Here is a 23,646-nt window from a genome sequence, read left to right on the forward strand (position 1 = left end):
TAGCTTCATAGCTTTTATTTGAGTCCAGCACTCAGGACTGGAGCATTGGAAAGATTCTTTGTAAGTTATTTTCTTACAGACAAACAGAGTGGACAGCTTTTTAAAAAAACAAGTCAAGTTGAACAGAGATGACATGAACCCATTGGTCACAGATGTACGAAAAGAGCTGCCAAATCCACAGGAACAGTGGTGAGCACGAGGCGAAAACATCTCTCCTACTCCAAACTACTCCTACTTGGACATTTACCTGACCAAACCAGAGGCCGAGCCCCCGAATGGAACCGAGGGGGCTTGTCTGCTACATAAAAAAACAATTGTCCTTCTCTCCTAAAGAGTGCATTCAGTTCTTCTTTTACCCGAAGAAGATGTGGTGTGTTTGTGCATCACGTGAATTACCCTGACATGTACACAGCAGGACTTAAAATATTAACAAAGTTAAGTGCGTTATGCAGAAGATATGAAAATTATTTACATTACATTGCACAATTGCCTAATCGTGGCGGGGTTGAAAAAATCAACAGCGACTACTTAAAGCTTAAAATAGTATGAAATAAAGCCAGCTTTTTCTGCGTGCCAGGGCAACAAATGAATTTAGGGTCAATATAAATCTTCAGCCTACAGTCTTACAGCAGATACATATGGAGATGATGTAAACCCATGTAGACCTATGACGTGGTCTGAAGTTGAACCATTTTGTTTTACAGCAAATGCCATGTCAAAGATATATATAGAAAGAGATACAAAATAAAAATTTGACATGCTATATTCTGAAAATAAAAAAAGACAAAGGTGTGGCACACTAGACTTAGAAAAAGTCCTCACAGAAGAAAATGTAGTTTCTCCTTACAACCCCAACCTTGGCTGCAAGGGGTTCAAAAATTACCACTGAACATTTTTAAGTTCTACTGGGAACCGTTTCCTGGCAAAGAGTTTAATTATGTTCTATTGTAATCTATTCATTAAAGTCAATAGCTCAGAGTTCTACAAAGAACCATTTTAGATAGAATATGTAGGCGTCCCTCTGTGGAGGAACTCTTTGACACGAATCACTGAAGACAGTAATCAGCTTAGAGAAACCAACTGCTGTCTTTGTGACAGGATGGTATAGAGGTCCTGATGTATTCAGAATAGAATTCATAATAGAGTTTTTAGATATCCTAACCCTAAAACTAGCACCAAAGCGCCACCGGACCTATGATGTGCAGTTGCACTAAACCCAGTGAACGGATCAGGGTCAAAGGTCATTCTACCCTATGTCCACATCCACCTCTTCGTTGTTGTATCTGGACACTGTTGGTTCCTCAGAAGCTTGTGAAAAGCTGTCAACTGGCTCTTCACTGATTACAGGGCGCTGTTCCGCCTCCTTCCTCTCGATTGGGCTGTGGAATAAGGGACGCTCATATCAGATGTCAATCACTGAAATTTAGTTTCTTATTGGTTCATGTGTACAACATTGTCTCACCTGCTGAGGGGCCTCGGAATCAGCCTGCTGCCTTTGGTCTCAATGCAGGGGAGTGGGGTTGAGGTCTTCAGCTCACCTGTCACACAGAAAAACCAGCTAGGACCTTCAAAATATCACACAGTTTTTTTAATTTAGGCACAATATGTGGTCAATGAACTCTTCATTTGAAGTCAAAAAGTAAAATACAAAAAATTGAGCTCAGAGAATTTGAATGTAATGTTTGTCATTCCGTAATAATGTCAGTGCACATATTAATCATTTGCCGGAATAAAAGCTTGCATTAAAAAGCCTTTAAAATGGCATCCCATAAGACTACATTTAAACTTTTGAGTCCTCTGTTCCAACAGGACTTAAGTCTTCTGGCTGCCATAGTCAGATCAACTCCCTAACAGAGGGGTGCGTGGGTGTGTGTGAGATCCGTCCCTCTGTCTCCCTAATCTCTCCCTAATCTTTCCACACACACACACGAGACAACAATCCTAGCACCCTGGCTCCCACAAAACTCTTTCTGGGATATACCTTGTACTGCTTAAAGACAGAGCTTACAACACCAAGATGGTGGGTTTGTTATCTAGGGAGCACACACACCAATGAAAATGTATATATAAAAGGCTTTGGATGATCAAATGCAAACGTTTGAATGAATATAAATGTTGAATACAGTGTATGAATGAATGAATATAACCATTTTGAATGAGCATAAATATGAGGTACCCTCTGAGCCTGGCTGTCTGACGGAGGGGCAGCGTGAGTGGCTGGAGAGCGAGGGCCGGTTGCTGTCGGAGCTGATGTAGGAGACGACGTCGTCGCCCTCGGCCGTGGCCTGCAGAGACGCGCGGTAGTAGATGAGAGGCTTCCAGCACTCCTCCCTGTTGTTGACCGTGTGCTCGCCAGCGTACTTTTGCAGGTAGCTGTACCTAAACGCAAAAGAGCGATAATCTGGTTACGTTGGTCATCTGGAGGCTGATGAAAAAGCATGCTGACTGGATGATCAAAACTCTTGACTCCTGCGTTTCCTTATCTGGTAGATCAAGGTCGTGGTGTTATGGTAACATAAACACACACGGATCACACGGATAGAGCTCCTTAGTTTTTTATACATCTTTGGGTTTCATTCTCCAGGATTTAGCCAAGCGAATCTTTACATTACTGACTTTGTGCTTCATCAGCTAGTGTTGACCGGTCTGGCGTGACCGTGTGACCAAAGCACCGTGTGGACACTTACACTGTCTTCTTGTCCGGCTTGAGGAGCTTGCTGGAGAACTCGCTGAGGATGGTGAGGTATGTGATGTTGGGAGGGGCGTGCTTCTCTGCCTGCTGAACAAATCCCTGGAAGACAAAATCGATGCCGTCCCTACAGAATACATGAACATAAAACACATTAGTAACTTAAAAAAAAAAAAAAAACATTTCAATACAAATATCAAGGCAGTTATCTTACACTTTCATCCAGAATGATCATACAAAGATGATAGATACTCTGGTAAACACTGGTGCGTATACAATTTTGTTTCAATGATTACATGTTTTCTAACTTGTGTGTCAGTGATCACAGGTACACTCTATTTTGTTGCATTGCATTTCTACTTTGAGGCCTGTATTTTCAATATAGTCTTTCTAAAGTATTTGTTTGGTTGATGAGAGGAAATACTCTACTTGTCAACTTAGAAATAATGCAATTATTAACAGGTGATACAATTTTGAATCATTTGATGTGATCATTTTGAATCATTTGATACCTGTGGATCATGGCCAGAGACTCGCGGGACTTGATCTGGTCCCAGCCGAAGGTGAGGGAGAAGCGGCGGGCCAGCTCCTTAATGCTGCTGTAGGTCTGCACGTCCGAGCGCCGCCCGCCACCCCTGCCCTCCTGCTCCTGCTTCAGACGCAGATACAGCTGAGACACAGAGAGGGAAGGAAAGAGAATGGAGAGGAGGAGGGGAAGGACGACAGAGGAGAGGAGAGGAAAGAATGAGATCGGGAAGAGAGGGAAGGAAAGAGAGGGGGAGAGAGGACAGGAGTGATGAAAGCAAGAGAGGAAGAGAGGGAGAATAAACAAACATGAGAAACAGGTCGTAATAGGTCATTTATTCAGCAACAGCTACTCTACCTGCCTGAAAACTATTTGATAGAAGACACATCTACACAGACAGGCAGGTCAACCACAGCTTACATTCAGTCATCCACACACTTTCACCCAACCAGCAAAGATGGATACTTCTTGATAAGGTCCAGTGACTTTGGGCTTTCTCTATGGTGATAAACGGATTAGACATAGCCCATGCGAGGACATACAGAGCTACATCAAAGACTAATCTTGTCGAGTGACACGGTAACAGAAGTCCAGTTAACTTCAGGCCTGTGATGAATGCTGACGAGAGCGCTGATTAATCACCAGACACTTCATGGGTTTCACAGCACAATCAGAGTCACAAGAGACGTACAAGGACACACCTTCACACCTGCGCACAGATCTACTTCACTGAGAACATGGGTAAGGTCTTCACACAAGGTCTTTAATCAACCTGAGAGTGTCCTCTTCTAGTTTAAACCAGTCAAAGGAGTCAAAACAAAAAAAAAGAACCAGTGACAGTGGGCCATCAGTCCCCCTCCCTGTCGCCAATCCCCTGCCCTCGCTAAGGGATCTAGCAGGAGCCAAACAAAGAATCGAGGTGATCTAGAACATTCCGATGGGTTCACAGTTGGTGGTTTGGCTGGGGGAGATTTCTGTGTGTGTCAGGGAGGTGCTGACAGCTGCAGGGGCCTTCCAGTACCAACATGGGGGGGGGGGGGGGGGGGGTTGTCATGAGGCCAAGCAGATGTGTCCTACGTAGAGGTGTCAGATTAGGAGTGAGAAGGAGAGAGAGAGAGAGAGAGAGAGAGAGACAGAGAGATGGAAGAAGAACGACAGAAAAGAAGACAGAGACGGAAAGAATGTGAGAGATAGAGATGGATGGAAAGAGGGAGCATGAGACAGAAAGATAGAGAAAAATGCTCTGACACTCCATCTGATACCCCACTGCCACCTTTGATAGGAAGATGGAAAATAGAGGGGGACCAAGTGAGAAAGAAAGAGAAGAAATAATGGTTTTGAAAAGACGCTGTGCTCCACATACCTGCTGCAGACACAGCACCAGCGTGCGTGCGCTCTCGATCTTGTCCATCTGCCGTGTCCGGTTCAGCGTCTCTTTGATGATGTCCCCAAAGTCATAGTAGTACTGCAACACAAAAGAACAAACACACACACACACACACACACACACACACACACACACACACACAGAGAACCCACAGAACATTCAGCTTTTTTTTTTATTTAGCATCACTCACACACTGCCCACACTGCCCCCACAGGGTCCCAGAGCACATGCTGTTGCCGTGGGAGACGCAGGGGACCCCGTCTGTGATGTCGTACTAGCAGATGGATGCCATTGGTCGCCTGCTGAGAAATGGCTTTTCTTAGCTGTGAGTCTCTCTTCCTTCTTAAGGAGCCTCTCTGGCCTCTGCGTTTGTGGCCGGCCAAAGAGGCCTGAGTCTGTGGAGCACGTTAACCAGAAAGACTCTTTGTCGAGCCCGATTGCACGAAAGAGCAAATCTGCTCCAGAAGGGCTGGAGTGTGTGAATGTGTGTGTGTGGGTATGCATGTGTGAATGTGTGTGTGTGAGTATGTGTGTATGCATGCGTGCATGTGTGTGTGTGTGTGCGTGTGTGTGTGTGTGTGTGTGTGTGTGTGTGTGTGTGTGTGTGTGTGTGTGAGCTCCCGTTTATCACACCAGAGCTCATAATTCCTTGGTTTAACTGCGCACTCTAACCAGCTCAAGATTAATTGCTCCAATTAATTGGCCCCCTCGTTTCCTTTTCCAAGCGCCTAATCCGCTGCTGAATGAGAAGGTTAACGCCGAGATCCAACCCCCTGCTGCTGCTGCCGTACAGGAACATGCCATGTGCTCCACACTTCACCACCCCACTTCAACTGATCTGGGACCAGTGGTGCGTCCGCCCCCGAATGGAGAAGCATATGGTGTCCTACATGGTGTCACACTGGCTCTGCACCCAGCCTGGACAGCCTCTCACCGAGACCCGGCCATGGGCTCAGCGGTGCGCAGGGGTGGGGGAGGGGGTTGGTTGGGGGGGGGGGGTTGTTCTGGAAACTAGCCTATCGGTGTTTGTGAGTGGCCCGGGCCTACGTGCCGACCCTCTCTAGCAGGGAGATAATCGTCCCTGGACACCCCCTTCTGCCCTCCCAGCAGAGATTGGAGACCGAGCCGGATCAGACAAATCCTCTCCAACATGGACCCTGTGACCTGGTGACAGACACGCTGGGGGAGGGGAGCAAGAGAGACAGAAGGAAATGTCTAAAGATTCAGAGAGAAAGGAGAGAAATGGAGATGGAAAGACAGTGAACAAGACACAAAGTAGAGAGAGAGAGAGAGAGAGAGAGAGAGAGAGAGAGGACAGGAAGAAAAACATAAACAGACTGAAAGTGAGAAACACCCAGTGCTGGATGTGGAGATGGGCAGGCTGACACACTTCTTTCAGGCCAAACTGTTAGTATATGGGGCATCTATGCTCCCCTTCAAACAGGAGTCAAATGGAGCAGCCCTACATCCTCCTGTCTCAGACCTCACCTGACACATGACTTATCTTCTCACATTTCCCACCCTGTTTACCTTTAATACATATGCATACAAGACGGCTTAATTGGTTGCCACATTGGCAGTGTGGGCCGACCCTGAAACAAGCGGTGGCTTGTTGGTCGCAGCGGTTGGTGCATGCAGGAAGTCAGGGCAAACACGCACGCTGGGGTTTTTCTGACGGACGCCAAATTTCTGTCATCCTTCGCCGACTTTGAAAGGCATCGTTCATGATGACGACTGGGGGGGGGTTAGGAGGCGGACATGTTGTGCTGCGGCCTGCCTGATCAGGAGGAATGTTGATGAAGGCATAGCTGCTCATGCCCAACGCCAGAGCTGGACCAGCATACCAGGCATGTCAGTCCATCACAAACACATGTATGTGCAAACACACACACACACACACACACACACACACACATAGAGATAAAAACAAATACAAACACACAACACACACACACACACTCACTCACAGACACACACGTATACAAGATCACACAACTGTGCTGTACATTTGCCTAGTCTTTTTTTGTCTTTTAAAACTAGCTGTGGTTGTAAATTCTCAAAAATGTGCTGTCTGAGGTTTCGTGAGCTTGTGAACCAACACAGTTACTACAAGAGAAAGCCACGAGGAGAAACGTGATAAACATGTCAGAGTCCTAATCAGTGCATAGTGTGTAGTGTGCCTGACCTCTAGTCTAACCAGACACCCCACTCTGCCCTGATTGGAGAGGCTGGAATGGAGGGCAGGTTCCCTGGGTGCAGACATGTGAGGGCTTCCTCTCGGAGCATGTGAGCGTACGGTATTGATTCCGATCGATCAGCACAACACAACATCCTGTTTTTCTCTGCTCTGTGGCAGGAAGGCTGCGGATGCACAGATGCAGATAAACAGAACGTTGTGCTCTTCACTGGTGATAGGCAGGCATCCGCCTCCGCAACGTCGATATTAATAGATATACACATTTGCTTCACAGTTGGTTGGTTCTGTCAGTGATGCATCTACTTTTAGGTTGTATTTTTAAATACCATTTCAGTGATTTCAAAATAATTTCACAGTAACGGCTGTATTGGAATTCATCCGTGCTGCGAGGGAGTGTCGCGCACCTTCATGTACTGCTTGAAGATCTCCGCAGCCATGCCCATCTCCAGGACGCTGGTGACGATCAGCTTACAGTAGGCGGCCAGCAGGTTCCTGCGTCTGTGCAGGTCCTCAAGCCTAGTCCCCCCACACTCAGCATCCAGACCACTGACTACACAGACAGACAGACAGACAGACAGACAGACAGACAGATAGAGACAGAGAGAAATTACTTTTGTGCCACTAAATATCCTCCCTATTATTTTAGTATTCTTTAACATGTCATGTATTTGACACATTAGGTATGCATTATTGTGTGTATTAGCTGCGACCAAATAGGACCCAGTCAAACAGAGAGAGAGAGAGAGAGAGAGAGAGATAGAGAGAGAGAGAGAGAGAGAGAGAGAGAGAGAGAGAGAGATGTGCAGATGTTTTGGCAAACGTCAGGTAAAAAACTGATAATACACTTAAGGAATACAGAGACAAGTGTGTTTCCAACAAATAAAATATCCTCCTGAAGTGAGCAGTCAACACCATCATTCCATAACTCAATGTCAGTCTCTGTCCAATGACTGACTCCTGGAGCCACCACCTAATAGAACGAGTCTGGATTACGCCATCGGAGACATGAGATAAATCTAATCATAAGGCTTCTTTTTATTACTTGTTACAAGCCAATACACCCATATTACATTTGTCTCAAAAAGATGAAAAATGCTGTACGGGAGAGTCAAAGGAAGGCCTCCCTGGTGCGTGTCTTTCAAGAGACAACACGATTAAATGTGCTCAATTTCCTGCTGACGATTGAATATCTATTAGATCTGTGGCAATCCATTGATCATTAAATTCATTATTTAACCTGATACAACAAAGCGCGGTTATTGCGTGTGGAAAATAGTGTATTCCAAATAAAAGCCTGCCGTTATCTGTATTGATCGGAGCTGTTATTGTGTAATCCATTTCCATGCCTGCTGGTTTTTGTGCCTCAGAACTCTAAGTACTTTTGTAAATAATGTTCCTCTTTAACAGAGCAATTTCTTTTCCGATCGGCTGATCTGTTGGAAATAACCAGTGACCTGCATCTCTCACGGCCTGTGTTTATGCGCACTAACGGCGCTCCGTGAAATTACCCAGTTAATGATTGCCGGGAAAACGTCTGGATACAAAATACTAATGACCTCTTGGACTTGCCGTCTAATAGAGATGTATACAAATTAATTTGCATTTCTTGATTTCCTCGCAGATTCTGGGGTTAAACGAAAGGTCAGGTTTCAATGGACGGATGTGAAAGCTATTCAATCCTTCGCGACCCAATGTGCGCTGCAAAGTAGAGAGTTAATATATCGAACAGCGAGCACGCATTTCATATGAGAATATTTTATCATTAATAAGCAAACAGGGTGAAGCACCATTATTTCTCTGTCAGAGCTGGTCTAATCTTGCGGTTCATCATGTCTAACAAAGAGAAAGACTGCCACCTTGTGGAGTCAGGCGGCTCACTGAATAAAAAAAAATGGTACCGTCAGCTGCTTGGCACATATGTGGAAAACAACCTGAATTGTTCTTTGGAAAAATATTCTGCCAGTGGAAGTGCCATGATGACTCCTTTCATAAAACACTTTTAGGGTACAGTAAGTAAAAGGCGAAGCTACTTTACCTGTCTTTTTCGGCAGATGCAGAGAGAAGGAGAAGAAAAGTATGTACGTATGTGTGTGTGTGTGTGTGTGTGTGTGTGTGTGTATATATATATATATTATATATATGTCCTCTCACCCCTGGTGCTGTGTCCATCTGTCTCAGCACCGGTGAAGACGTGGTCCAGGATGAAGGTGACCAGAGCCTTGAGCAGTTTGGGGTCCGGGGCGTAGAGGAGCAGAGGGGTCCCCGCCGAGGGCTCCCACACCTGCAGCTGGTAGTTGTGGGCCACCAGCACGTCACACAGGGAGACAAACGCCTGGAGGGGACAGAAAGGACACCATCAATAACTCAAATATTGACTGTATATAGTCAGCTGGAAGGACGCTGGTTCCTTGAGGGCAATGGATGTTTTTATCAGAGACAAATGTGATGGAGCTCCACTCCAATGTAACCACAATGTGAATCTCTTGTGTTTCTGGCCCGGGACAGTTAAGAGTCATCTCCATTACTCTAAACAGCAGGATCCTGGAAGGGGGGGAACACAGATGAAATATCCCTGAGGAGTTTGGCCATTCTCAATGTGGTTTCCATGTCTGCATTTCCCCCCAAACTACAAGCAATTAGGAAATGGGCTTGATGGGGAGATACTGAGAGCACAACAACTTGGACAGGCTATTTGAGGCATTCCAGTTGTGAACAGCCTCTCTGACCCCAAGGCCTCAGTTGACGTTGGACTTCAACAGGAAAATGGTTTGGTTGCCAGACAACCACTCTCTGCAAACTACTCAGTCCTGATGGGGGACTGGAGTTATTTCAGCAAACCATGGAGTCACACGCAAGTAGGAAAAGATCTCCAAAGAACGGTGAGGATTCTGGATTTCTGAAAATCCTGGAATTAGGAATGCTTAGACCATGACTTAAGTTTATGTTGATTGATAAACTAGACTACATATTTCATACATGAATATATAATATTTATTATTTTATTATCATCATAAGACAGAGATGAGCGGATGTGGCTGACAGTACCTGTTCCCGGACCTGCTGCTCCATGTGGGTGAGACAGCGATGGCATTTCTCACAGTAGGCTCGGAGCTGGGTCCTCTGGCAGATGACTGCCTCCTGAAACCACACACACACACACACACACAAACACACACACACACACAGGAACAGGGTCTTTTGATGGCACATACACACACATATTTTTTTTTCACACAGAGAAAAAATCAGGCAGAAAATTAACAGCATGACGCGAAGAGACATTTTATTTTTAACTTCAATAAAACGACGCACCACAATCCAGCGCAAAAACAGATCAATAACATGGAAGGTAGGGAAAAAATATTATCAACCCTCTGTCATCTAAAAAGCACACAAACAGAGAGACACACACACAGATGCGCACACACAAACACACAAGATCTGTGTGGGAAGTGTGTAAGTGGGGTAGCAGGCCCTAGCTTCAGAGGCGGTGGCAGACAGAGACGGCGCTGGCGTAATTAGGCTAAATAATGCGATGTGATGGCGGAGCACAGGAGGGCTTTGGGATGAAAGCTCAGCGGCAGCCGCCGCGGCGCCACTCCCTCGTGTAAAAACTCCTCTTTCATAATTACAGCGCCGCGCTGCTCCAGGGAGCGAAGACAAGGCGGAGGAGGAGAGGAGGAGAGGAGGAGAGAGGGAGGGGAGGGGGCTTAGAAAGTGCCTGTCCCATTTCAGTTAGTGTGGCGCAGCCACGTCGCTAAGACGACACAATCTCATTCTGAGGACCCAGGAGAGATTGTTTTCATCCAATGATAATAATAATCCCCCCTTTCCCCCGTAAATGTGGTTCACCCACACCCTCCACCCCCCTTTTAGAGTCGCAGTGGCACTGACATTAGAATTGCAGATGGGGTCCAAAGTAGTGGAATACCAGCCGGCCCCTGTCAGTTATTGATGGAGAGGATTTCCAGGAGAGAGTGGCCAATCCTTGCGCCTCGCCCTGATACACCACACCACCGCCACCCCTCATCTTACCTCCAGCAGTCCTAAAGTCCATCAATATTTCACTGCCTCCTGGGTCGGAGGTCAACACGGAGGCAGGAAATATGATTACGCCGAGCGCTGTATAGAAACACTGGGGGGTGCTGGTGATGGTGGGGGGGGTTCTTAATAACCAGGCGCGCATTAGAGATCACATCACGTCACACAGCCCAACACCACACGGGCAGGTAGCCATTTACACACAACCACTCCAATCTATCACCTGGGCCCACTACCCCTTAAGGACTGCTCATCACATCGCTGGCATTTGTGCATCTTATTAAAGAATGTGCCGGACGTAACCTCCGGGGGATCCTGCCGCGCTGCAGCTCGGACTCCGGTGTGCCGCCACTTCTCCCGACATCAAAGGCTACCTCTGTGGGCTTCTTTTTGTTTTTGATTGATCATATTCCACCCCTGTCAGACGGCTAAATCGTCGCTGGAAATCTGACCCCTGATTCATCACTTTGAAGCTGGTATGGACATGGGGTACGTGTGCATGGAAACTTAAAGGTAGAGTCTGCGACTCTGGCAAAGATTGTTGATATTTGAGCTCAACTGCCAATCAAATTACACCAGAGTTTTTTTGAGTGCACACACTGAACAAATAGCTAGAGGACCACGAGAAGCAATAAGCTGAATTTGACAAAAAATGTGTTGGATTAGAATTGCGGACTCTGCCTTTAACGCTGCTCTAGTGAGCTGGTTTGCTAGTCATCTCTCCCAAGTCCTGACTCTCTCCCAGTGACTTACCCTTGAGGCGGCCACCTCGCCGAAGCTGTGGAGCCTCCAGAGGATAGAGAGACACACACAACGCAGGGCCTCCACCACCACCTGAGACACGGAGAGGGACATGTGGACAGACACAGGCAGACCAGGGGTTCAGAGAATAATATAGTGTATGGAAGTATAGTTTAGTATCGTAAGTAGGTCATTTGTAAATGCCTTCTTGGACAAAAGTTGTCCTTGTTAGGCATTAGGCCAACCCATCAGTTACCCAACATTCAGGACACACTCTACGTCTACGTTCTAAGTCTACGTTCTCCAAAAAATATATATTTGCTAGTATTTTTATCCACAGTATGAGAACGTATTAAAGTATTAGAGTTTAAAGTTGATGAGTTACTACAACAAGTTACAATGATAACAGTCCAACTAATAGCTATGGTGTTTTCATGGTACAATGCATAGAGACTGTACCTCAGCAGACAGTCCTCCATGCGTCGTCTCTGCTATGAGCAGTTTAGACACCTGGTCATACAGTCCCCACTTGGACATGTCTTGACCACTGAGGAGAGAGATCACAGGGTAACTTCACTTCACACACGCTTCACACACACTTCACACACAATGAACCAAGAGCAAGTACTGAAATCATTCACATATGAAGCTATACATACTTGTGGAAAGCAGTAAGTTTTTTCAGTGTGGACAGAATTTCTTCAGCTTTTTCTTCATCTTCAGTGAAGGTGCCCTCCTGAAAAAGAAACAGAAGGGTTATGTCCAACATTCTCCTCACAATTGGAGTCCAATGCCCCTATCCCCAGAAACACTACAGCATGAAGCTGGTTGCAACAGAACAAAGACAGTACAACCAACACAGTGAAAGAGAAACATTTTCATTTTCAAACTGATCATATTCCGAGCGGAGGACAGCTCAGGTAACACCCCTCACCTTTAGAACCTCCTCTAAAAGTATTCCTAGGTGACTGGTCCACTGCTGGATGAGTTGGTCCATGGCGGGGGTGACCTGGCCGTGCCAGGCGGACTCGTCGGAGCCGAGTGCCAGGTATGAACGGGCAGCGGCCTCCAGCAGGGCCTGGTCTGTGTGCCCATTCACAGCAGCCTCCATCTGAGCCAGCAGCGCCAGCAGCGCCTACAGTGGGGACAGTGGGGTGTGCACCGTCAGACTCCCGCCACCAGGGGGAGATAGAGAGGAGACAGTACACTCAGGTCAAATTCAATTCATTCTGTGCAATTTGAGGGGCTGTATGTGAACATTAAGCATTGCTCAGAGCAGTGTGCTGCTTTTGTCTGTGTATGAAAATGGCATTCAAAGACAAAAAGGTTCTTCATTGATGCTGCTGAAAATTAAGGAGTCTACATACAACTTTCTCCACCGAAAAAAAAACTATTTTGGGGAAAAATGCCAAAAAGAGGTTCTACGCAGACATCAGTAAAGGGTTCCTCTGTGGAAACAAGCTAAAAACCCTTCAGAGCTCCAGCTGGGAGAAGAAAACATGGAGCTGCTGACTTGCCTCAGCGTGTTCCTCACTGCAGGTGTCCATCTGAAAGTACTGAGGTATTTTGAGCAGCGACGTCATCAGCTCCACATCCTCTGAGTACTGAGGAGACAGCAGCAGAACTTGAAGTATCAGAGGATGGGTGCATGCACGTCACTTCATTATCAAACATCCAACTGGCACCCACACACACACACACACACACACACACACACACACACACACACACACACACACCTGCCGGCCCCACCTGACATGCCAGAAAACAAAGTATATTTCACAGTAAGGCTGAGCCTTTATCAGGGCAACAACATATCCATAATTTGCATTAAGTAAACAACTAGTGTCTATGGCCCATTGAAAAGTAACAGAGGTTTGCTGTCAGGTGATTTTTCAAAGTGCTCTCCCAGTGACCTACTTTACACAGCAGCTGAGGCAGCACCACCAGCAGGTGAGACGTGAAGCCAACACACACATCCTGCTGGGTTCTCTTGTCTTTAGAACCGACCACCTGTGGACAGAACACACACACACAGATAAAGAACAAACAGATTCTTAGGAACCTCTATTACTTCTCCTTCACTGCATGCAGTATACTGCTGTAACTCCATGGACCGTCCTCTACTCCCATCCTTCTCCCATGCGTTTCCTGTCATGTCAGAACTTTACTCTAGCATATACATAGTGTGTAATGTGTAATGGCATCTGCCTTCAAAGTTCTACTTTGCAATATGCAATCCTAAGTGCTGAAATGATTTACCCCTATATTGCATTAACTCCTAAATCACATAGTCATAGTGCTAGCATCACCACTATGGTCCATTTCTACTCCTTGGCCCGCCTCCATATCCTTGGCCCAGTACCACAGGCAGAGCTACATAGCTGTGGATGTTTATGTGAGCTGTAAAGATGGCACCTTTTTGCCCGTGGCTCTGCCAGCCTGCGGAGGTCCCTCTGCAGCCTGTCTGACGGATGCCAACAGGATCTCCAGCACAAAGCGCAGCTCAGCGGTGTTCACAACTGCACAGACACACACACACACACACACACACACACACACACACACACACACACACACACACACACACACACACACACAAAGAAACATGCATAGAATTCAATATGGAGCTTTTGGTTTAACTACAAAGCAATTCACAGCAAACCATCATTTACATATTTGATGAGAGTGAGTGTTGAGAGATGAGATAAAGAGCTGAGAGAGAGACAAACAGATAGACAAAGACAGAGACAGAGAGAAGGGGGGGAGAAAGAGGGAGACGGAGAGAGAGAGAGGGAAAAGAGAGTGTGGCTGTATGTAAGCATATGTATCTGGGTTGAGTATGAGTCTGGGAATGTGTGTATCTGTGTGTGTTTGTCTATGTGGGTCTGTATGAGTACGAGTCTGTGTGTGTGTGTACGTGTGAGTGTGTATCTGTGTAGGATGTTCACTGGCCTTGCTCCTGGGCTGACGGTGAGGAGGAGGAGGAGGAGGTTGCGGAGGGCTGCAGGAGCACTGAGGTGAGGGAGGCCCAGTCCCTCAGCAGGGCTCCCCCACACTCCCACAGGCTGTCCACAAGGTACACCACGTGTTCATGGAGCTGAAGAGGAGCACACAGCATTCAGGACACGACACACACACACACACACACACACACACACACACACACACACACACACACACACACACACACACACACACACACACACACACACACACACACACACACACACACAAACATGGACTGTGTTAGAAGGGGGTCTTTCTGTCACCACTGGCCTGCTCTATGAGGTTTAAGGTTCAAGGTAAAGCGTCTTGATGTGATGTTCACTAGTAACAAACAAGTCATATTCATTAGACTTCATCTTTTTCATCATTTGGTCTACCACTTTGGCCCACACATGGCCGCCTTTACTGTGTCCTTTCTATTTGCTCTTGAACACTGTTATCTTCTGACGGCGAGAGGACGGCCCTTCCTCACCTCGCTCTCCTCTGAGAAGTGCATCAGGGCTCGGACTCTGGCCCTCATCAGGTCCCTGTGCCTCTCCGCCTCGGTAGCCCCTTTCCTGCACGCTACATCGGGCTCGCCAAGCAGCCTGAGAACACAGGGGGGCATAGAGGGAAGGAGAGGAGGAACAGACAAAGGACAGGACTGAGACACGGTCAGGCAAGTATTCCTGCTGTTTCCTGCTGCAGCAGAACCAGTCCTGGGCTCCATAGCTGTGGTTTTCCTAATGAACTCTAATAGAGTAGAGGCACTGAGCTGGAGTGCACTCACACTGACCTGGTGTAGAGGATTTCTCCCGCGGCTGCCGCCAGAGGCCGGTTGGAGGAGTAGACAAACTGGAACATGTGCTTGAAGTCATCCTGAGAGAACACCTCGTCACAGTACCTGACCCACATAACAAAGTCTGGTTCAGATAGTGTTCACAATTTATTAAAGTGAGAGAGAGAGAGAGAGACAGCGAGACAGACACAGACAGACAGAGAGAGACTCACTTAGAGACAGACATCAGTAGCTTCATAGCCTGCACGGCCACCTCGTGGTCCTTGTCCAGCACCATGGAGAGCATTCTCTCCTACAGCGCAATAAAAAACAGGATTAACACACAAACATCAACTTATCACTCTAACACAGTCAACACGCTCCTTAATGAACATCTCCCCACAATCTACTGAGCAAACTATGTCCAAACACGCCATCTGCTCAGTGAGTCTCCTGCTCAGTGAGTCTCCTGCTGAGCCCATTCATCACCTGCCATCTATCTCACTCCTCCTGACGTTTGGCTCATCTGTTCCCCGCTCTCGCACAGGCGCCATACTCTCATTAACCGGAGCCTAGCCCGTGGACGCTAGCCCACTACCTGAAGGGAGCCACGTGCTGCTCGTAATGAGGCGGCCTGGGCGGGCCGAGAGGGCCGAAGAGGGGCCCCCCGCAGCCTGGGGCAGCCCAGGGGCCCTAACCGAGGCCACACTAATAGGTCATGGTTCACTGACCTGCTGCACTCCACACAGCACAGCCAATGGATGCGCGGCTGGCTGCCATCTACACTGCTGAGATATGGATTAGCAATTATATCAGCACCACTATAGCAGAGCCTATGGTTTCAGTGCTTCAGCTGACACAGTCTCCAAGAGACACACACTGTAAATCAGAGGAATCAGCTTCCCTTCACTGTGCACATGTGCTAATCTAGGTTGGGCTATCATGGGTACATATCTGACTTTAATCAAGTCAATTGTTTGATGCCATAAACACACACAGACTCAAAAGTCTTCATATGCCATGGCAGAGGGGAGTCTTTGAGTGTGTACCTTGAAGCGAATGGTGAAGAGGTCCATTTTAAGGCTGAGGTTTTCCTCCAGGTACAGTCCCTGTAGACCCACTACACACTTAAGCCGCACGTCTGGTTGCTGTAACACAAACACTTTACTCATGAATGCGGAGGAGGGACAACTGTTGTGGTTTGTGAGCAGAGTTGAAAAGACAAAGACCACTTCAAACATGGTGCTGATGATCTGTGTTTTTGCACAATCAATCTGGTTACAAAAAGTGAACAACAAAACAAAGTGAACTTTGTTGAGCAAAGTGAAGAAATACTTTTAACCAGAGTTTTACCTATTACAGTCCTGACAAACATCTTCACATGCATTACGCAATGAATATTTACCTATTGTTTAAGCAAACATCTTCCGGAAACACGCAGGTATAGCCTACTCATTGAGTGCACTGGCAAGCTTAAGAATTGCTTGAAAACAACATGGTACTTTTCTTTTTTTTCTTTTTTTTTTAAGCGAATCTTCGGCATATATTAGGGCCACTACGACCATTACTGGAAAACAATCTGACACACATCAGGGCCACAAAGTGTGTATCTGTATCTGTGTGTATGTGTATGTGTATGTGTGTGTGTCGGTGTGTGTGTGTGTGAGTGTGTGTATGTGTGTGTGTGTGTGTGTGTCTGTGTGTGTGTGTGTGTCTGTGTGTCTGACACACATCAGGGCCACAAAGTGTGTATCTGTATCTGTGTGTATGTGTATGTGTATGTGTGTGTGTCTGTGTGTGTGAGTGTGTGTATGTGTGTGTGTGTGTGTGTGTGTGTGTCTGTGTGTGTGTGTGTGTCTGTGTGTCTGTGTGTGTGTTTGTGTGCGTGTGTGTGTGTGTGTGTGTGTGTGTGTGTGTGTGAGTGCGTGTGTGTGCGTGTGTATGTATGAGTATGTGTGTGTGTCTGTGTGTGTGTGTGTGTGAGTGATATTCCTATTCGCTGACATCTTATAATGATGTTCCGGCTTAAGAGCAGCTGTCCATTGTGAACAGTGCCCTGAGGTGAGAGCCCACACGGCACACTAAACTCTACTGCTGCAGGGCATACTGTCAGTCAGCCAGAGTTGGACATGACCTGGACAACACACACAGACACACACACTTACACACCACACACCATACGCCTACAAACACACATACACACCCTAACACACACAAAACATCTTGCACACACCCTTCCACAAACACTATGCACATACTTAAACACACACACACACACACACACACACACACACACACACACACACACACACACACACACACACACACACAAACACACAGAGACACACAGACACACAGACACACACACACACACACACAGAGATAGTTTAATGGGGCCCAGAGGCTAAATAACTCCCCCAACCCCTCTAAATAAATAAAGAACTTCTTACAAACAATACAGAGCAAGGAAAGGCTCGAAAGTAAAACAGCAGAGTGAACGTCGTGTCTGTAAATAAAGTCGTCCCCCACTCACCTTGTCGTGCAGCATCCACCCGACGTATTTCAGGTAGCTGTCATTCAGGAACACGGTGCTGTACAGGCGCATCCACACCGTCAGCTCCTCCATACAGATGGCTCTGATCTCCGCCACCACATCCCTGTGAAAAGGTAGACAGCATGTCAAGGAGTCAACTCCGAGGCAGCACATTCAAAATTGAAGAAGCGAGTTGGGCTGTATCAGTTTCAAGGGACATTTATAATGCAGCCATGCACTAGGTGATAACCAAACTGATGAATTTTGGATGCCATTTTTTTGTACACACTTTTGTATAAAGTGTTTGTGTCTGTGCCTTTGTAAGGGTTTAAGCTACTTGAAAATCACCATTCAGGCTACCTTCTTAATCAATGTGAATATGGTAGTGGTCAATGCCACACTCTGTCAAATAATTCCCTCATCAGGGGATAGGAAAACTGTATGTCTTCTGTGTCACTCTTTTCATATGAGGTCATATGAGGTGAATCCTACATCTTTCCATTAGGGTAGGATGTGCCTATGGCAACCAGAAGCGAGGCTCTGTTAGTTACTAGCAGAGTGAGGGGAAGCAGCCTACCTGTAGCGCTTCAGGAAGACGCCCTTGAAGATGGCATCCATCATGTTCTCCAGCTCCAGCTTCCTCTCCTGCAGCTGCAAGTGTGACAAGGAGATTAAACATTAAACTCAGCCCTTTCTGCAGCCTGATGGGACGGACTGCAGAGATGGATCCCTGGGAGAGATTCCTTATCCATCAAGTTCAGATACACAGATGATGCAAACCTGATGTATATGTGCTAATTAACAAAACAAAACCAACCCCATGTAAAGTGTGCTAATTCACAAACAAAGGTTTTCTCCATCATCTCTAGGAGAGCCCAGCAGTTAGGTCAGAACTCTTTTACCCAGCTTGTGTAGAGAACAAATTCTCACACTCTCAGACTATAGCTAACCCATTGTCGAGATCCAATATCATGCCAAACAGTAAAGCCAAGTGGTTCAAGATGCCCGAAGTAGAGCAAAATCATACTCCTCTCTTTCAGTAGAACTTTAACATCAACATAACTGTAAATGTGGTTTGCCATTCAGACAAGTCGGACAGAAACGCTCCACAAGAAGGAGTCATGTGAGCCCACCTCCAGCACCTTCCGCTGGATCCTCTCCAGGCGAGGCGATGCGTGTCTGCCGGGGTACTTCCGCCTCTCCACCTCCAGCAGCTTCTGGCTGTTGTCCACGTTCACACTCAGACTCACCAGAGCACTGAGCAGGTTCACCGCTGCAGGGGAAACAGACCAGAAGAGGAGTTGAGGAGAGTGAACAAACAAACAAACAAACAAACAAACTCCTCAACAAACAAGGAACCAGGAGACATGGCTGGCATACTATCACTTCCTGACTGCCGCTGTCTAACAGTGAACCACTTGCCTGACAAACCTGTCAGGATTTAAGGGTTGAACACGGCGCTTTGGAAGAGAAGGACTGGACATATGGGCAGACGTTACCTGCCAGCGTGCAGGTGTGCCTGAAGGCGCGCAGCCGCGAGTCGGAGAGCTCGGTCAGCAGAGAGATGAGGGTGCTCATCAGGTAGCCGTCGAAGAGGATACAGTTCTGACACCGCGCCATCAGCACCGACACAAACTCACAGAACTGCGAGCGGAAGCGCTTCCAGTATTGTGTGGTGATGATGAGAGGGTACTCTCCAGAGTCCTGGGAGAGAGAGCGAGAAAGAGAGAGAGAGAGAGAGAGAGAGAGAAGAGAAGAGAGGAAAGAGGGAAAAGTAAGAAGGAACAGAGAGAGACAGAGCGAAAGAAAGAAGAAAAAGAAAGCAAGAAAGAAAAACAAACATCCATTGTGTCTCTGCTCATCTCCATGTTCAGGTGCATATTTTATGGATTTCCACTTATCTGGGTGGTAAACAGTTCACCAAGTGGATAACTCAGAGTGACAGTGTCAGCTGTTGACAAGTACCAAGCTGGCTATGACTTACAGGGACTTGCTAAACGGCCTGTCCCCCGGCATGTCTGAGCCACTGAACTATGACATGCAGGGACATCAGCAAGAGGACCGACTGCCAGAAAATGACACAAATCAGCACTCACAACGTCCATGGGCCAGGTGACAGTGAGGATCCACGGGAAGGCCATGAACCTCTTGTACTGCAACCCAGAGCCCTAAACAAACACACAAACAAGTACACAGTTTCAGTCGACCATTTAGAATGAGCACTGAAATGAAAAACAGCGGATCATAAGAGACGCAGTGAACTCTTACTTCATCAAGATCCTCCACCATTTTACTCATGACATCAATGTCTTTGCTCTGAAACATCTCTGCTGTGACCAACCCTACAGAAGAGAACACGCCCAGTTATTACTGTTGTTATTACTGGTAGTAGTAGCATTAGTATGGACCACAGGATTTTCATGAGTTCATAGTTCAAACAACATGTGGGATGATATCAAAATGACCCACCGTGAGACTTACTCTTCACTAACATATGAGAACACACAAGGACATTCAAATCCCCAAATGTATGACACCATTGCACTGCCACTCTAGAGGGAGTCCCCTGTTAATATTCAAAAGGAAACGCTCCCAGCAGAGGTGCTGTGTGCTATTATCTCCATATGCCACGCATTAGCCACATGACCATGCTATAATATGTTATATATGCCATGCTATATGTGTATTGTAGTGTCCCTATTCTACAAACAAACAATGCAACGAATGAATGAATGAATGAATGAATGAATGAGGGAGGAAAGGAAGGAATATGGCTTACCCTTGCAGCCTGAGCACTGGATGAAGAAGCTGATGAGATCCAGGAGGGCGGTGTCTCTGTCCATCACATAGGCCTCAATCCAGTCATCCACTACGGCCTTTGCAAAGAACACACAAGGGCTGAAAGGTGAGGGATCGTTCTAATGGCAAACTGTTAATACCGTCTGTGATAAGCACACTGACAGTCAGTGCCAAACAGTGAATAGTAACATTTATGTCATTCATGGTTCCCTTGAGGAAAAAAAACCCTAAAAACGTTGATGACTTGGAGAACTAAACACAGAAATGCCTTCTCGTTATATATTCAACAAACATTTTATTTTGAAATCAATGCTGAGAACACAGAACAAATGCTTACATTTCTCACATAGGAACTGGACCTGCAATAGTCTTGTCATTGGCATTGCTGTCCCAATACGACTACTAAACCCCAATGAGATGCTGTTTAACAGCTAGATGCTGCTCTTGCGTACCTGGATGGCAGCCCGTCCCATGGTGACCACCTCAAACAGAGTGACCGATTCAGTGTCCCTCTTCTTGGGGCACCCGTTCTCCGCTCGGCCCAAGCCTCCATTGCTGGTTCTGGGGTGCTTGCGCTTGGCATTCTCCACCCCCTCTCGTGCTTTCCTCTTCCCACTCTGTGTAGAAATCAACACACTGCCTTGAAGAGTGCTTCAGATAGAGTAAGATGTGCAAAGTGACGAATGTGGCTTAAGATATGGCACTCTAAGCACAATGTCACATAATGTCTTGGCAATGGAAGAAATGTATAACACTCCAATGCCTAGTGCAACATTTGCAAATATATAAATACTATAGAGGGAGGTGATCTGAAGTACTGTGACATGTGTAAACCAGATACACTCAGGTGACAACGAGGTGTTTTTTCAAGAAACAATGTATTTTGTGTTTGTTCCACCCACCACGGTCTTCTGTCTGTTTTCATTTCTCCCTCCGCCACTGGCACGATTGACAGACCCAGGAGAATTAATATCCACAATTTCGTTCTCGCTGAGAGTGTTAAAAATGCATTATAGCATAGTAACAATAATAATAATACAATACAGTTACAGTTACAGTATGGCAATATCATTATAACAACATGCTTATGTATAAGACATCATGTCAAAGTATAAACTATAAAACAAATAACTTTAGCCTTTACTTTCAAGCCGGTTTGGAACAGTGTTTGAACAGCCTATTCAACACTACATTCATCACTGTTAGCCTGTTCAAATCTAACATACGTCATAAATCTGTTCATCTGTAACATCTGTATATCTGTAACATGCTTACTTTTGAACTGATGGCTTGTTAATTAACCTTGGCTCCGCTATCATGTCTTTTCAGATCATTTTCCATGTGGCTGTTGAGTGGATAATGTAAGAAATGATCTGGGGAAAAAGTAAAAGTAAACCCTTGTGAATGATGACTCTCGATCAGATTAAAGTGAGACTCACACTCACGGGCTGGGGCTGGGGGAGGTGGGCCGCTAATTTCAGGTCTTGGATATGTACGAAATGGTTGTAGATACATCACCATTGGCCTTGCAAGAAGCTTTCTAGGTTTAGGATGATTTTAAACAGTAGATGGCGTGTTGAGCCATTTTCCACCCATATAATGCCATTTTTTTTATAAACATTAGAATTTAGTCAATATTAACAGCAGCATTGATGTTTCATCACAGTTCAGTCGTATAATTTAGTTCACAGCTCAAAAAACATTTTAGGGTGCACCTACACTTAAAATATTTCACAACAAAACTACGGCCATTTGGTTTAAAAGTACCTTAACATGCAAGGTTTGTCTTTCTGCTCTTGGTTAGGTCTACTTAGCAGTAGGCCTAGGTTCTGTGAAGACCAAGCAATCAGTGTTCATTAGGACCAGTGTACTGATCTCAATAAAGGTACAAGACATTCCGAATTTGACTGTTTATGCCGGCATCGGTATTGTTCAAGATGTAATTTTTTTTTAGCTGGGATGAATCTATGGCCTAAATAACATGTGTCCTGTAGACGGACTTGCATCGTTTTAAGTAGAAATATAAGACCGTTTGCATGCTACCTGGACGACTACATTGCATGAAAGACTATATTGTCACTATGCCCTCTAAAATGATTCGCACAGGTATGTTGATGACAACGTGTAGATCTTGTCTGACTCCAAAACTATACCCGATTACAAAGCGTGTTGTTTACTAGCAAATATGGCTCTAGAATGGTAGGTGTACGCTCTTCGACAGATACAACACACGTGCTTAAGAAGCAATGTATCATATTCAGAAACAACATTCATATAGTAGTTCACATAGAATTCTGAAGCTCTCTGATATCCGGCATTAGTAAATCCAGCCTACGTGAACAAGCCATTGGTTTCGCTTGCGTCTGTAAAACCAAAACTCATAAGTTGATTGGACACAAGTGGCATCACTCAGATTCCTTCATGGTTCTTCTCACCCATCCCCCACATGTTCACCCCGAAACAAATGCTACTAATCGTCTAGGACTCTGGGGGTTATTGGGCGACTCCCCTGTTAGGATGCGAAACCAACACAGACGACGCCGCTTTGACAGCAGAATTACAACACTTCCGACTGAAAACTGACTACAGCTTAAAACTGCCTACGGTCCCTTCGTCCGACCGGTCAAGGAAGTTAACCATTTATCCTCTGCAGATAAATAATACGTGTGACCTCTCCTTGTTAGCAAAGATAGAAAAGCACAATTCATTTCTTACCGAGTAGAGAAAACATGCAGAAATGAGCATATGATGTTTAAGGAAATCCTAAAACATAAGGCTTCAGTGCGCCATCCCGCGGCATATGCTTGCAAGAACAAAAGCGATGTAGTGGACTTTGCATACAGTAGATGGAGCCTGCGCACCTCGACTCGTGGAACACGTCATTGGAAAAGGAAAATATGGGCTATGCGTTCTGTAATGTATGCTTCAGCCAACATCTTTATGAGGCCGTGGTTGGTAATGTTAAAT

At 46.1% G+C, this 23,646-nt stretch overlaps 1 protein-coding gene across 2 annotated transcripts; it reads right to left on the minus strand.

Annotated features, from left to right (window-relative positions):
- On the minus strand, window positions 1-23,498 carry si:ch211-269e2.1 (cohesin subunit SA-2). 2 transcript variants are annotated; one of them, XM_031586892.2, is made up of 32 exons: window positions 23,395-23,498; window positions 21,955-22,052; window positions 21,582-21,618; window positions 21,132-21,296; window positions 20,660-20,756; window positions 20,149-20,222; window positions 19,977-20,048; window positions 19,380-19,584; window positions 19,014-19,153; window positions 18,458-18,531; window positions 17,881-18,004; window positions 16,397-16,495; window positions 15,581-15,660; window positions 15,366-15,473; window positions 15,063-15,177; window positions 14,537-14,681; window positions 14,000-14,103; window positions 13,502-13,594; window positions 13,099-13,185; window positions 12,516-12,716; window positions 12,241-12,317; window positions 12,041-12,128; window positions 11,594-11,674; window positions 9,845-9,937; window positions 8,951-9,131; window positions 7,204-7,349; window positions 4,579-4,680; window positions 3,202-3,359; window positions 2,688-2,816; window positions 2,177-2,379; window positions 1,463-1,538; window positions 1-1,379 (listed from the first exon to the last, which is right to left on the minus strand). In XM_031586892.2, exons 2-32 carry the CDS (start codon window positions 21,996-21,998, stop codon window positions 1,247-1,249), a joined length of 3,531 nt encoding a protein of 1,176 aa, XP_031442752.1. In that variant the 5' UTR covers window positions 21,999-22,052; window positions 23,395-23,498; the 3' UTR covers window positions 1-1,246. The 2 variants fall into 2 exon arrangements, with proteins under 2 accessions (XP_031442752.1, XP_031442743.1); XM_031586883.2 differs by having other exon boundaries at window positions 21,582-21,669.
- Between the last annotated feature and the right edge of the window lie 148 nt (window positions 23,499-23,646).

The sequence above is a fragment of the Clupea harengus genome, chromosome 2, assembly GCF_900700415.2.
Source record: "Clupea harengus chromosome 2, Ch_v2.0.2, whole genome shotgun sequence".
Lineage (NCBI taxonomy): Eukaryota > Metazoa > Chordata > Actinopteri > Clupeiformes > Clupeidae > Clupea > Clupea harengus.

Coding starts and splice junctions, on each gene's coding strand:
- si:ch211-269e2.1 (XM_031586883.2), bottom strand. CDS start 21,998: ATGATAGCGGAGCCAAGGTTAATTAACAAGCCATCAGTTCAAAA. Junction 12,717..13,098: donor GCAGTGAGGAACACGCTGAG/GCAAGTCAGCAG, acceptor TCCCCACTGTAG/GCGCTGCTGGCGCTGCTGGC. Junction 4,681..7,203: donor TCTTCAAGCAGTACATGAAG/GTGCGCGACACT, acceptor TTTGTGTTGCAG/TACTACTATGACTTTGGGGA.